We start from the raw sequence: 13975 nt of genomic DNA on the forward strand, positions 1-13975 counted from the left end.
GTAGTGTGACGGGTCTGAGCGATGTTGTGCGCCACGGGCAGCGATTTGCCCGTGACGCACAAACGATGGGGGTGGGCACGCTCGCTAGCGATATCGCAACGTGTAAAGCGGCCTTTACTCTTGTATCGTAAGATAATAACGAATCCTGCAGACATAATTTCACATGTGACCATTATTTGACTGAATCCCAGTCATAAATGCAGAATAATAAAGGTCCATAAAGTATTTCCCAATAGACGCACCCTAAAAACACATCTCTTTAGGGCGGCCTATCCCACTCTCTACCCAAACTAAATTCACATAGTCCCTCCACGCCTTCTCAGAACATAACCCCACGTTAAACTCCATGGCACCCAAATGCATCTCGAGGTTCTGACCAACTGGTCCAGGAAGCCATTATCTATCCCGCATTTCCTTGAGATGGCTGGATTGTCACTGTAAATAAGCACTTGTACCTTGCCCCCTCCATCTCATTGTAGATTGTAAGCTCTCACGAGCAGGGTTGTCTTTTTCCCCTCTAATTATTGTATCTTCTATAACTGTTACTTGTTTGTATATGATCCTCCTGAATTGTAAAGCGCTGCGGAATATGTTGGCGCTATAGAAATAAAGATTATTATTATTACATTTATTTTTAAAGTCCCAGATATCGCTTTTAAATAGTCATTCCCACCCCATTCTCCACAAATTCCTGACCCCTTCACGTTAGATGACATACATATTCATCATGGAGTGGGACGGGCTGTATGGAGCGAGCTCAGAAGCCCACTCCACACAGGGCAAGTACAGGCTGTCCTATACAGCAGCGACTGGGGCTAGCTCCGATCACTGCTATCTAAACACTTGAATGCCGCTGTCAGTGCCATTATAGTAGCACAGTCCCAGTGGATTTTGGGCTTCCATCAGCCCCTGGGAGGGTGCAGCCGAGTAACTATTGAAGACCATCCTGGTACTTCTGTGATGGCCATCCACAGGCTGTGCACCAGACTTGTCCTATACTTATTTTCCTCTCTTATATAGCGCCATCATATTCCATACCACCTTACAGACATTATCATCACTGTCCCCATTGGGGCTCACAATAATGTAAATGCCCTATCTCAATCAGTATGTCTTTGGAGTGTGGGAGAAAACAAGAGAACTTGGAGGAAACCTTGGTATCTTGGTGGTGGTTGAGTCTCTTTCCCTGAATCTTCTTGCAGGTAAGTTGTTTGCTATTTTCCCTTGTTTGGTATCCCTGTGTGTCCTTTAGCTCCTAGTGGGGTTGACAAAGAGCTCATCCCATTCGCTCCCTACCTAGGGCCCAGATCAGGGTCATCCTAGGGTCAGATATCCAGCTCAGCGCATAGGTGCGGAACCTATCTAGAGTGTTGATGGACCCCAAGAACCAGTGGTAGGTTTGGTCAGGGGTCACCATCTCCGCCTTACCTAGACGCAGGGTTTCCCTTCCCTTTCACCGTTTGCTTGGTACTTCCCCGTACCTAGCATGACAGTAGCCCTGTGCAGCAGCCTGTGCAGAGGTCAGTGTGAAGTCCAGTGCATAGCCTTGTGCAAAGGCCAGTGTAGAACCCTGTGTGGAGCCCCGTGCAGTGGTCAGTGTGGAGGCCCGTGCAGTGGTCAGTGTGGAGGCCCGTGCAGTGGTCAGTGTGGTGCCCTGTGTAGAGCCCTGTGCAGTGGTCAGTGTGGAGCCCTGTGCAGTGGTGAGTGTGGTGCCCTGTGTGGAGCCCTGTGCAGTGGTCAGTGTGGTGCCCTGTGTGGAGCCCTGTGCAGTGGTCAGTGTGGTGCCCTGTGTGGAGCCCTGTGCAGTGGTCAGTGTGGAGCCCTGTGTGGAGCCCCGTGCAGTGGTCAGTGTGGAGCCCCGTGCAGTGGTCAGTGTGGAGCCCCGTGCAGTGGTCAGTGTGGAGCCCCGTGCAGTGGTCAGTGTGGAGCCCCGTGCAGTGGTCAGTGTGGAGCCCCGTGCAGTGGTCAGTGTGGTGCCCTGTGTAGAGCCCTGTGCAGTGGTCAGTGTGGAGCCCTGTGCAGTGGTGAGTGTGGTGCCCTGTGTGGAGCCCTGTGCAGTGGTCAGTGTGGAGCCCTGTGCAGTGGTCAGTGTGGAGCCCTGTGCAGTGGTCAGTGTGGAGCCCTGTGCAGTGGTCTGTGTGGAGACCTGTGCAGTGGTCAGTGTGGAGCCCTGTGCAGTGGTCAGTGTGGAGCCCTGTGCAGTGGTCAGTGTGGAGCCCTGTGCAGTGGTCAGTGTGGAGCCCCCTGCAGTGGTCAGTGTGGTGCCCTGTGTAGAGCCCTGTGCAGTGGTCAGTGTGGAGCCCTGTGCAGTGGTGAGTGTGGTGCCCTGTGTGGAGCCCTGTGCAGTGGTCAGTGTGGAGCCCTGTGCAGTGGTCAGTGTGGAGCCCTGTGCAGTGGTCAGTGTGGAGCCCTGTGCAGTGGTCTGTGTGGAGACCTGTGCAGTGGTCAGTGTGGAGCCCTGTGCAGTGGTCAGTGTGGAGCCCTGTGCAGTGGTCAGTGTGGAGCCCTGTGCAGTGGTCAGTGTGGAGCCCTGTGCAGTGGTCTGTGTGGAGCCCTGTGCAGTGGTCTGTGTGGAGCCCTGTGCAGTGGTCAGTGTGGAGCCCTGTGCAGTGGTCAGTGTGGAGCCCTGTGCAGTGGTCAGTGTGGAGCCCTGTGCAGTGGTCAGTGCGGAGCACTGTGCAGTGGTCAGTGTGGAGCCCTGTGTGGAGCCCTGTGCAGTGGTCAGTGTGGAGCCCTGTGCAGTGGTCTGTGTGGAGCCCTGTGCAGTGGTCTGTGTGGAGCCCTGTGCAGTGGTCAGTGTGGAGCCCTGTGCAGTGGTCAGTGTGGAGCCCTGTGCAGTGGTCAGTGTGGAGCCCTGTGCAGTGGTCAGTGTGGAGCCCTGTGCAGTGGTCAGTGTGGAGCCCTGTGCAGTGGTCAGTGTGGAGCCCTGTGTGGAGCCCTGTGCAGTGGTCAGTGTGGAGCCCTGTGCAGTGGTCAGTGTGGAGCCCTGTGCAGATGTCAGTGTGGAGCCCCGTGCAGTGGTCAGTGTGGAGCCCCGTGCAGTGGTCAGTGTGGAGCCCCGTGCAGTGGTCAGTGTGGAGCCCTGTGCAGTGGTCAGTGTGGAGCCCTGTGCAGTGGTCTGTGTGGAGCCCTGTGCAGTGGTCAGTGTGGAGCCCTGTGCAGTGGTCAGTGTGGAGCCCTGTGCAGTGGTCAGTGTGGAGCCCTGTGCAGATGTCAGTGTGGAGCCCCGTGCAGTGGTCAGTGTGGAGCCCCGTGCAGTGGTCAGTGTGGAGCCCCGTGCAGTGGTCAGTGTGGAGCCCCGTGCAGTGGTCAGTGTGGAGCCCTGTGCAGTGGTCAGTGTGGAGCCCTGTGCAGTGGTGAGTGTGGAGCCCTGTGCAGATGTCAGTGTGGAGCCCCGTGCAGTGGTCAGTGTGGAGCCCTGTGCAGTGGTCAGTGTGGTGCCCTGTGTGGAGCCCCGTGCAGTGGTCAGTGTGGAGCCCCGTGCAGTGGTCAGTGTGGAGCCCCATGCAGTGGTCAGTGTGGAGCCCCGTGCAGTGGTCAGTGTGGAGCCCCGTGCAGTGGTCAGTGTGGAGCCCTGTGTGGAGCCCTGTGCAGTGGTGAGTGTGGAGCCCTGTGCAGATGTCAGTGTGGAGCCCCGTGCAGTGGTCAGTGTGGAGCCCTGTGCAGTGGTCAGTGTGGTGCCCTGTGTGGAGCCCCGTGCAGTGGTCAGTGTGGAGCCCTGTGCAGTGGTCAGTGTGGAGCCCTGTGCAGTGGTCAGTGTGGTGCCCTGTGTGTGTGTGGAGCCCTGTGCAGATGTCAGTGTGGAGCCCCGTGCAGTGGTCAGTGTGGTGCACTGTGTGGAGCCCCGTGCAGTGGTCAGTGTGGTGCCCTGTGTGGAGCCCCGTGCAGTGGTCAGTGTGGAGGCCTGTGCAGTGGTCAGTGTGGAGCCCTGTGTGGAGCCCTGTGCAGTGGTCAGTGTGGAGCCCTGTGTGGAGCCCTGTGCAGTGGTCAGTGTGGAGCCCTGTGCAGTGGTCAGTGTGGAGCCCTGTGCAGTGGTCAGTGTGGAGCCCTGTGCAGTGGTCAGTGTGGAGCCCTGTGCAGTGGTCAGTGTGGAGCCCCGTGCAGTGGTCAGTGTGGAGCCCTGTGCAGTGGTCAGTGTGGAGCCCTGTGCAGTGGTCAGTGTGGAGCCCCGTGCAGTGGTCAGTGTGGAGCCCCGTGCAGTGGTCAGTGTGGAGCCCCGTGCAGTGGTCAGTGTGGAGCCCCGTGCAGTGGTCAGTGTGGAGCCCCGTGCAGTGGTCAGTGTGGAGCCCCGTGCAGTGGTCAGTGTGGAGCCCCGTGCAGTGGTCAGTGTGGAGCCCTGTGTGGAGCCCTGTGCAGTGGTCAGTGTGGAGCCCTGTGTGGAGCCCTGTGCAGTGGTCAGTGTGGAGCCCTGTGCAGTGGTCAGTGTGGAGCCCTGTGCAGTGGTCAGTGTGGAGCCCCGTGCAGTGGTCAGTGTGGAGCCCCGTGCAGTGGTCAGTGTGGAGCCCTGTGCAGTGGTCAGTGTGGAGCCCCGTGCAGTGGTCAGTGTGGAGCCCCGTGCAGTGGTCAGTGTGGAGCCCTGTGCAGTGGTCTGTGTGGAGCCCCGTGCAGTGGTCAGTGTGGAGCCCCGTGCAGTGGTCAGTGTGGAGCCCCGTGCAGTGGTCAGTGTGGAGCCCTGTGTGGAGCCTAGTGAGGAGGCTTGTGTGGAGGTCAGTGAGGCTCAGTCTGCAGTCTTCCATTCAATACATAAATCTGTAGTTACCACTATTGACCACTAGAGGGTGAGAAGCCTCCTCCCTATAGAGCCACTGAGGAAAGACGCTCTATTCACAGTGATATCATAGAGTTCGCAGCGCCCCGGAAGTGCTCGTCTGTGATTGGTTGGAGGTCGTACAAGCATCCAATCAGAGTCCTGGATGTGTATGTGCAGAGTGCTGATGTGTGCTCCCGGCTTCCCTGCCTCTTAGCTGCACAGTGACCGGCGCGGCTGCACCATGCCTTATTACCGCACCTGGGAGGAGTTCACCCGGGCCGCCGAGAAGCTGTACCAGGCCGACCCCATGAAGGTGAGTGCGGAGGGGCAGGGTGTGCGGCTGTGCAGGCGGGGTCCCGCAGTATGGAGCCTCGGGTGGGACCTCTGCTTGTTGTCAGTGAATGAGAACATCCTCTGGACTCCCACATAGGATGAGGGGGAAGGAAATCTGTAGATCTGTCAGGATGTCTTCCATAGGGGGACCTGCCACCTTATTAACCCTTTGTGGACAGGCTCTTAAAGGGCTTCTCCACTACCTATTTTTTTCCCCCATTTGAAAAGATGGGGACCTTGCATTAAATGGCGGCCCGGGCTATTGCTCCTTTTCACAGGAGGACCTAGAAGGCAGCGACAGGGGGGCTTCACTGTGCCCCCATCTGCCATAGTGACACATTAGCACCTGGCGATGCAGCGAGATGCAGCTGTCCCGTGTCTGACCCTGCGCTTGTTCTCATCTAATTCGCGTGCTGTAGTTATACAATGTTAAAAAAGCAAGTTTGCAATTGACTGTTTCTCTCTACTGCAATTTTCCTGCTGCAATGTTGCTCCTGCGAGAACTTTTATCTTTCGTAGTGTACAGCTGGCTTCCATGTAGCTCGACCACTATTTCCTGACCCAAGAGTGTAGCAGTAGCTTCCATCTAAGAAAGAAAAACGCTATTACTATATGTGCACCTAGATAACTTATTGCAACAAGTGCAGGGCTCCAAACAGTGAGAGTTGAAAGCTGCAGGCTGGTGATTTTGCAAGATTTATAACAGCAGCTTGTCAGGAGCTGAGATGATAAATGCTCTATAAAGATCAGTAGACCGGAAAGAACTGACTGGAATATTAGGAGTTAAAGATGTCCACTACTTTTACATTGATGACTTATCCGTAGGACAGGTCATCAATGTCTGATTGGCAGGGGTCTGACAACCCGCACCCCCACCCAGTCAGCAGGTTACTGGTGGAGGTAGCCGGAAAGGCTCAGTTTCTGAGCTGATCTGTCTTGTGATTATGGCCAAGTACTACACATCCTCCTCCCATTTAGATCAATAGCAGCCGGGTACTGCACATTCACCTTCCTATCAGAAGATGGGGCATTTCTAGCTGCCTGCACCGAGACCAGCTGATTGGTGGGGGTGCCAGGTGTTGGACCCCGGCCAATCAGACATTGATGGCCTATCCCAAGGATAGGCCATCAAAATAAAAGCAGTGGAAAACACCTTTAACTCCTAATATTCCAGTCAGTTCTCTCCTGTCCTTTGATCTTTAGCAGCTGTCATCTCAGCTCCTGACAAGCTGCTGTTATTAATTTTGCAAAAAGGTCAGCATGCAGCTTTGCCAGCCCTCTGCCCTTTCTGCTGTCTCTGCAGTTATAGTGACGATGGTGTAGACTCCCCTGAATGTGCAGAGCTTTAGGCTGTGTGGACACTTTGCAGATTGTCGCGTTTATGATGCGCACATTTGTCACTACCTGAAGTTTCCTGATGCCGGCAAAATGAATGAGAATCCTGAAGTCTCAGGAACACGTTGAGTATTTTCTCCTCGCAGATTTAATCCTGCAGCTGTCACATCTTTCAGCGTTATTTACCTTTGTGGTTTCTCTGGCCAAGAGATGCAGAAATTTCTGCACCAAATACTTTACGTGTGCACAGACCCTTACAGTTCTACTAATACTGTGCTTACCAAGACTGTCCCTTGAGGAGGAGAGGCTGCTGATGTCCCCCAGAGACGAGGAGGTGAGGAGACTGGAGCTCAGAGCTGCTCAAGACAAAACCTGACAAAACCCCTTTAACCTCTTCCGTTCTGTGTGCAGCTCCTGTGCAGAGCTATGGGTTTCTATGGTTACAGGCTACAAACAAACCCTGTAATCTTCTGTTTTTCTTTCATCCACCTTTATTTACTCCAAAATTCCCATTCACTAATGACAAGCAGAGATATTAAAAGCCTGATGATTCAACACACAAAGCACATTAGGTCGCTGTGGACTCTTCATGCTACTTGTCCAGTATTATCAGAATATTCAGTATCGGCTTTAGCACAGGCCGTCCAGCTAATCGCTACCGGTATGTTATTATAGACAGGTTATCATTTTCCAGTTGCTATGGTGACGAGGTTTGTGCAGGATTTGTGAATGGCTATTACATTACTCAGCAACTGGGGCGGGGGAAGGTAAAACCTTTCAGGATATAAAGCAGGACTCGCACCGACCGGGCGTGTGCGTGCGTGAAATTGCCACCAGGTACTCCGATTTGACCATATGGGATAAAGGGATTTATTTCTTAATAGTTTACCTATGTTAAAAAAAATATATAAAATAATATATTTTTTATTTTTTTTTAACATAGGTAAACTGTTAAAAAAAAAAAAAAATTTAATTTTTTTTAACAGTTTACCTATGTTAAAATTATAAAAAAATTTATAATAAATTATATATATTTTTAACATAGGTAAACTGTAAAAAAAAAAAATAAAATAAAATTTTATATATAATATAATTTTAACATAGGTAAACTATTAGGAAATAAATCTCTTTATCCCATATGGTCAAGTCGGTTGTATGTGCATGTACTTGTCAAGAAATGATCAGCAATTACAAGACAGCCCCTATAAAGGAGCGGTTCTGCAGGTGGTGACAACAATTTCTCTGCTCGCATCCTTTTTGGCTGTTGTTTTGGTCACTTTTGCATGTTGTCTTATCTCTCACCCCCTTAGAGGTAGCATGAGGCGATGTCTACAACCCACAGACATTGGTCGGGTAATGCAGCTCATCTAGGATGGCACATCACTATGAGCAGTGGCAATAAGGTTAGCTGTGACTGTCAGCGTAGTGTCCAGAGCGTGGAGCAGATATCCGGAGACAGGCCAGTATGCCAGGAGATGTGGAGGGGGACGTAGGAAGGCAACAACCCAGCAGCAGGACCGCTACCCCCTCCTTTGTGCAAGGAGGAGCAGTCCCACAGCCCTCTGCAAAATGATCCCCAGCTGATCACTAATGTCCATGTGTCTGCTCAGACTGTCAGAAACAGACTCCATGAGGGTGGAATGAGGGCCCAACGTCCACGAGTGGGTGTGGTGCTTACAGCCCAACACTGTGCGGGGCGATTGGCATTTGCTAAAGAACACCAAGATTGGTAGACTGGACATTGGTGCCCGGTGCTCTTCACAGATCAGAGCAGGTTCACCCTGAGCACATGTGACCGTCTGGAGACACCATGGAGAACGTTCTGCTGCCTGCAACATCCTCCAGCTTGACCGGTTTGGCAGTGGGACAGTAATGATGCAAGGAGGCATTTCTTTGGAGGCTGCACCATGTGCTAGACAGAGGTACCCTGACTGCTATTAGATACCAGAATGAGATCCTTAGACCCATTGTGAGGCCATATACAGGGGCAGTGGTCCTGGGTTCCTTCTGATGCATGACACTACTAGGCCTCATGTGGCTCAGGTGTGTCAGCAGGTCCTGCATGATGAAGGCATTGATGCTACAGACTCGACTGCCCGTTCCCCAGACCTGAATCCAATCGAGCATATCTGGGATATAATGTCTCGTTCCATCCACCAATGCTACGTTGCACCACAGACTGTCCAGGAGGTGACTAAAGCTTTAATCCAGGTCTAGGAGGAGATCCCTGAGGAAAAACTGGAGGTCATACAGGCACGTGAAGGCCACACACACTACTGAGCCTCATAAGGAGCATGCTCAGGCGTTGTAGGGAGGTCATACAGGCACGTGGAGGCCACACACACTACTGAGCCTCATCAGGAGCATGCTCAGGCATTGTAGGGAGGTCATACAGGCACGTGGAGGCCACACACTACTGAGCCTCATCAGGAGCATGCTCAGGCATTGTAGGGAGGTCATACAGGCACGTGGAGGCCACACACACTACTGAGCCTCATCAGGAGCATGCTCAGGCATTGTAGGGAGGTCATACAGGCACGTGGAGGCCACACACACTACTGAGCCTCATCAGGAGCATGCTCAGGCGTTGTAGGGAGGTCATACAGGCACGTGGAGGCCACACACACTACTGAGCCTCATCAGGAGCATGCTCAGGCGTTGTAGGGCGGTCATACAGGCACGTGGAGGCCACACACACTACTGAGCCTCATCAGGAGCATGCTCAGGCGTTGTAGGGCGGTCATACAGGCACGTATAGGCCACACACACTACTGAGCCTCATCAGGAGCATGCTCAGGCGTTGTAGGGCGGTCATACAGGCACGTGGAGGCCACACACACTACTGAGCCTCATCAGGAGCATGCTCAGGCATTGTAGGGAGGTCATACAGGCACGTGGAGGCCACACACACTACTGAGCCTCATCAGGAGCATGCTCAGGCATTGTAGGGAGGTCATACAGGAACGTGGAGGCCACACACACTACTGAGCCTCATCAGGAGCATGCTCAGGCGTTGTAGGGCGGTCATACAGGCACGTATAGGCCACACACACTACTGAGCCTCATCAGGAGCATGCTCAGGCGTTGTAGGGCGGTCATACAGGCACATGGAGGACATTAATTTTTGCTTTACATTGATTATTATGTCTTATTGTCCTCAGCGCATCCACTATGCAATTAATAAAGATTTGCAACACTAATATTTCTGTTATTGAGGTCTAAGATGGGATATTTGTGTTCCCTTTCTTTTTTTGAGGTGTGTGGATGTGTTGCGCATCTCAGAAAATGACAATGCAAAAAAAACTTGTCCTCCACCAGTGTCCGGGAGCTGCGGCAGCCGGATGTAAACCATGCGTGGCGCAGAAGAGCGCAGTGTAGTGGCCGTTCTAGGTACTGCGGCTCAGCTGCTTTTGAAGAGTGTGTGATCTGACTGCAGTACCTGAGAGCGGCCACAACACAGCGCTCTTCTCTTGCACACGTGCTGTACATGCACAGAGCACACTGCATGGTATCCCTTTGGTCTGTAACTCTCCACTGTGGATAATTCCAGCTTGTTATAATGGTCTAATCTTGCTTGGACCCTCAGCGATCGGTTGTAGTCCAGCAGCGAAGGCGCCATTATTCTGTAAGGATCACATCGGGAGCTGATCGCAGCGGCCGTGCCTTTCTCTGAAGCCTGATTAACCCATAGAAATGGTCGCGGCTGGTTGTAGACTGTTTCCTATCAATGTCAGGACTAATATTTCACTGATTCTCTTTTCTCCGTAGGCGCGAGTGACGCTGAAGTACAGGCACTGCGATGGGAGTTTGCGTATGAAAGTCACAGATGATGTAGTGGTAAGTGGTCATTACCCAGGTCGGACACAACAAAATACTTCCTCCCATAGTTCCGTTATGTGTGCGCAGCTCCGCTGCAGAGCTATGTGGTTCTATGGCTACAGACTCCACGGAAATCCTGCGTATTCTGCAGAATGAGGTCAGGACGCCAAAAAATGACATCCGGTCCTTCCTAACAAACAAGAACGTCATCATTCAACCTGTCCAGTGATTGGTGCTGACGCCTGGTTGGTGTACATACTGTATATAGAGATATCAGTCATTGCACAGGAGGAGGAGGTGAGCTGTGACATTAGCTATTGTGAATGGAGGCTCCTGTGCTACCTACTGTATATAGAGGAGCTCTTAGTCATTACATAGTAGAAGAAGGTGAGCTGTGACATCAGCTATTGTGAATGGAGGCTCCTGTGCTACCTACTGTATATAGAGGAGCTCTTAGTCATTACATAGGAGGAGGTGAGCTGTGACATCAGCTATTGTGAATGGTGGATCCTGTATTATATACTGTGTATCTAGAAGTATTATTTGACATTGTACAGTGGGGGAGGAGGTGAGCTGTGACATCACATACTGTGAATGGTGGATCCTGTTATATTCTGTATGTAGAGGTGTTATCAGTCATTGTACATGAGGGCGAGGAGGTGAGCTGTGACAGCAACTATTGTGAATGGTGGATCCTGTATTATATACTGTGTATCTAGAAGTATTATTAGACATTGTACAGTGGGGGAGGAGGTGAGCTGTGACATCTGTGAATGGTGAATCCTGTTATATATTGTATACAGAGGTGTTATCGGTCATTGTACAGGAGGGGGAGGAGGTGAGCTATGACATCACTTATTGTGAATGGTGGATCTTATCTACTACAGACAGACAGACAGACGTCTTAAGTCATTCTACAGGAGGAGGAGGTGAGCTTTGATATCACCTATTGTGAATGGTGGGTCTTGTCATTGTAATCCTGCCTCTGATGATGGGTCCAGATGATTCTAAAGTAGCCCCAGTGACAGGAGTCAAAGCAATAAGATTTCATTTTGTTTACAAAACAAATTGCGACATGAAGCAAAAAAAAAAACAAAACACAAACGTTTGTAGGGTGCGTGCCCACAATCAGTGTTTGCAAAGTTTTGGATGAAGCTGCTTCCACGCTGTGTTGTTCAGTACAAGCACAGTGGATGGGTTTCTAGAAATCCTGTGCCCACTGCTTCTTTTTTCTGCATCAAACACGGAGCTGCGATGCGTGTTTCTGCATCGCAGCGTGTCCATTTTTTTACTGCGGAATCGCATGCGTCCTCTGTGGGGAGAACACAGCGAGGAGACCGCAGCGCACTGAACCCTGATCGTGGGTACGAGCAGCTGCGGTCTCCTGCAGAGGAGTCTCGTGGATCTTCAGCTCAGGACCCGCTGCGTACAGGACGTAGCGGGTCCTGATCGTGGGCACATACCTTTTTAAAAAGATGCCTATAATGTACACACTGGATTTGAACAATAGGCCGTGTTGTGATGACTTTGGATGGAAGTACACATCTTATTTTGGACCAGACAATCGATAACATTAATTTCGAGCCATTAATAAGAGAATTGATTGTAAAACTGCAGACGTCTGACTGTTTTTCACTTTTCCGGTGTTCGGCTGTGGACGGTCTGTGCTGAATCCTCTCCTTTTCTCTCCCCAGTGTTTACTGTACAGCACGGATCAGGCGCAGGACGTGAAGAAGATCGAGAAGTTCCACAGTCAGCTGATGCGACTAATGGTGGCCCGGGAGTCCCGCAGCTCCGCCATGGAGACTAACTGACTGACGGGGGAAATCACACAGTCATTATTATTATTTTATAATCTTCTGTTGTTCACCAGGAAGCGACTGACATATAACAAAAGAGGAAAAACGTATTTATCACTAAAAGTAAATCCTCCAGCGATGGTCGACGTCGGGACGTTCTCTGCTTTCATGTAAAAGCTCCTATTTATTTTTTGGAAATGGATCAGAATATGGACGTTAGTCCCGCAGACGCTCGACCCACCCTAAAGAGTTAAATTGTCTAAATGATAAAGAATTCTTAATTTTTTTTATTTTATTTTTTTTTTTTGCAGCAAATGCCTTACAGAATTTGTTTTCCAAGAATTATTAAAATGATAGTTTATTCGTGTATGTTGTGTGTTTTCTCTAGTCCCTTCCACGACAGCATAGGAGGTTGTCTCTCCACGCCCTAATTGGGACAGGAAGTTCAAGAGGTTTAAAAGGACCCTCCCACCTCCCATAGCCAGTGTCTTTCCTGTCCCCATGGGGCATGGAGAGGTTTTGTTTTTTCTCCTATGCTGTGGTGGCCGGCGAACTGCAGTATATTTTTTTTTTTTTTTTTTTCCCCCTATTACCTTCAGCCGGACGGCATCGGTCGGGCCTTCACCGCTCCTCCCTTGCTGTTCCCTCACGCTGTGGGGGACCGCTGCTCCAGCCTTCCGGATCCTCCTGAGGGGTGATGCAGGCTGTTGAGCTCCCCGGCCGGCGTCCTCCCTGAGCCGCCGGCCGCCTCCCGCATGCACGCTGCCGGAGCGATCCGGAAGTGCTCCCGGAGGCGGGACTTCTGGTCTTGCGGACTTCCGGTCGAGCGCTTCCGGTTTGCGGAGGCAGCGTGGAGGCACGCCGACTGCGACTCGACCTGCCCAGGACCGGATGCGGGAGGCGGGGAAACGTGCACCGGCACTGGGGAGGCAGGCCCTTGTCCATAAGGGCTGCCACGAAGACATCAGATCATGGTAAGACCGTGCTCCCTGTCATGTCTTCCGCTGCAGCTGCCTCTGCAGAACCCAGTGTGCCCCCTGCTACTGTGAGTATGGAGGGGTCTGGTCCCTCGGACATAGGTCTCATCAGTGATTATGGCTCTCTGCTCTGTGTTTTCTAGGAGGACAAGGCCACCAAGAAAACTGACAGAAATGAGAAATCAGAGAAGCCTGAGAAGTCAGAAAAAACTGACAAGTCCGATAAGCCTGATAGACCTGACAGAGTGGACAAAATTAAAAAATGTCCCATCTGTATAAAGAAGCTCCCTGCAGTATGGGATAAAAAGCTTTGCCAGCAATGTACGGACCAGGTTATTAGGGCCGAACAACCATCTCTGATAGATGAGTTGCGGTCCATGATGAAACAGGAGATTAGGGCCTCACTGGCTTCTGGCCCTGTTCCTGGCCCTGTTCCTGGCCCTGTTCCTGGCCCTGGCCCTGCTCCTGGCCCTGCTCCTGGCCCTGCTCCTGGACCCTCTCCTCCAAAAAAAGAGGAGACTCCAGTCGACCCCTTCTGATCAGGAGGACGCTGATTCCACCTCTGAGGGTCCTGATGAAGGATTTCCATCTGGGGGGTCTGACCAGTCCTTTCTTTTTCACTCAGAAGAGTTGGGGGATCTTATTGAGGCAGTTCGGAGCACTATGGGTTTAGAGGAAGTGCAGTCTCTTCCTTCAATCCAGGACGAAATGTTTGCTGGCCTGAAGTCAGTCAAACAGTTGGGATTCCCAGTTCATGCCAATATATTGGATATTGTTTCTCAGGAATGGGAATGTCCTGAGAGGCGGGTACGGAGTGACCTTAGACGCCGGTTTCCTCTGGAACCTTCGGGACTACATTGGGAGATCCCAAGAGTAGACGTTCAGGTGGCTAGGGTAGCTAAGCAAACGGCTCTTCCCTTTGAGGATACTTCCCAACTGAAGGATCAAATGGATAGGAAGGT

The 13975-nt window shown here is 51.8% G+C and overlaps 1 protein-coding gene across 1 annotated transcript; it reads left to right on the forward strand.

The window, feature by feature from the left end:
- The first annotated feature begins 4897 nt into the window (after positions 1 to 4897).
- On the forward strand, positions 4898 to 12405 carry SRP9 (signal recognition particle 9). Its single transcript, XM_075337964.1, has 3 exons — positions 4898 to 5063; positions 10187 to 10255; positions 11932 to 12405. Exons 1-3 carry the CDS (start codon positions 4992 to 4994, stop codon positions 12049 to 12051), a joined length of 261 nt encoding a protein of 86 aa, XP_075194079.1. The 5' UTR covers positions 4898 to 4991; the 3' UTR covers positions 12052 to 12405.
- Positions 12406 to 13975: the final 1570 nt, after the last annotated feature.

The sequence above is a fragment of the Anomaloglossus baeobatrachus genome, chromosome 3, assembly GCF_048569485.1.
Source record: "Anomaloglossus baeobatrachus isolate aAnoBae1 chromosome 3, aAnoBae1.hap1, whole genome shotgun sequence".
Taxonomy (NCBI): domain Eukaryota; kingdom Metazoa; phylum Chordata; class Amphibia; order Anura; family Aromobatidae; genus Anomaloglossus; species Anomaloglossus baeobatrachus.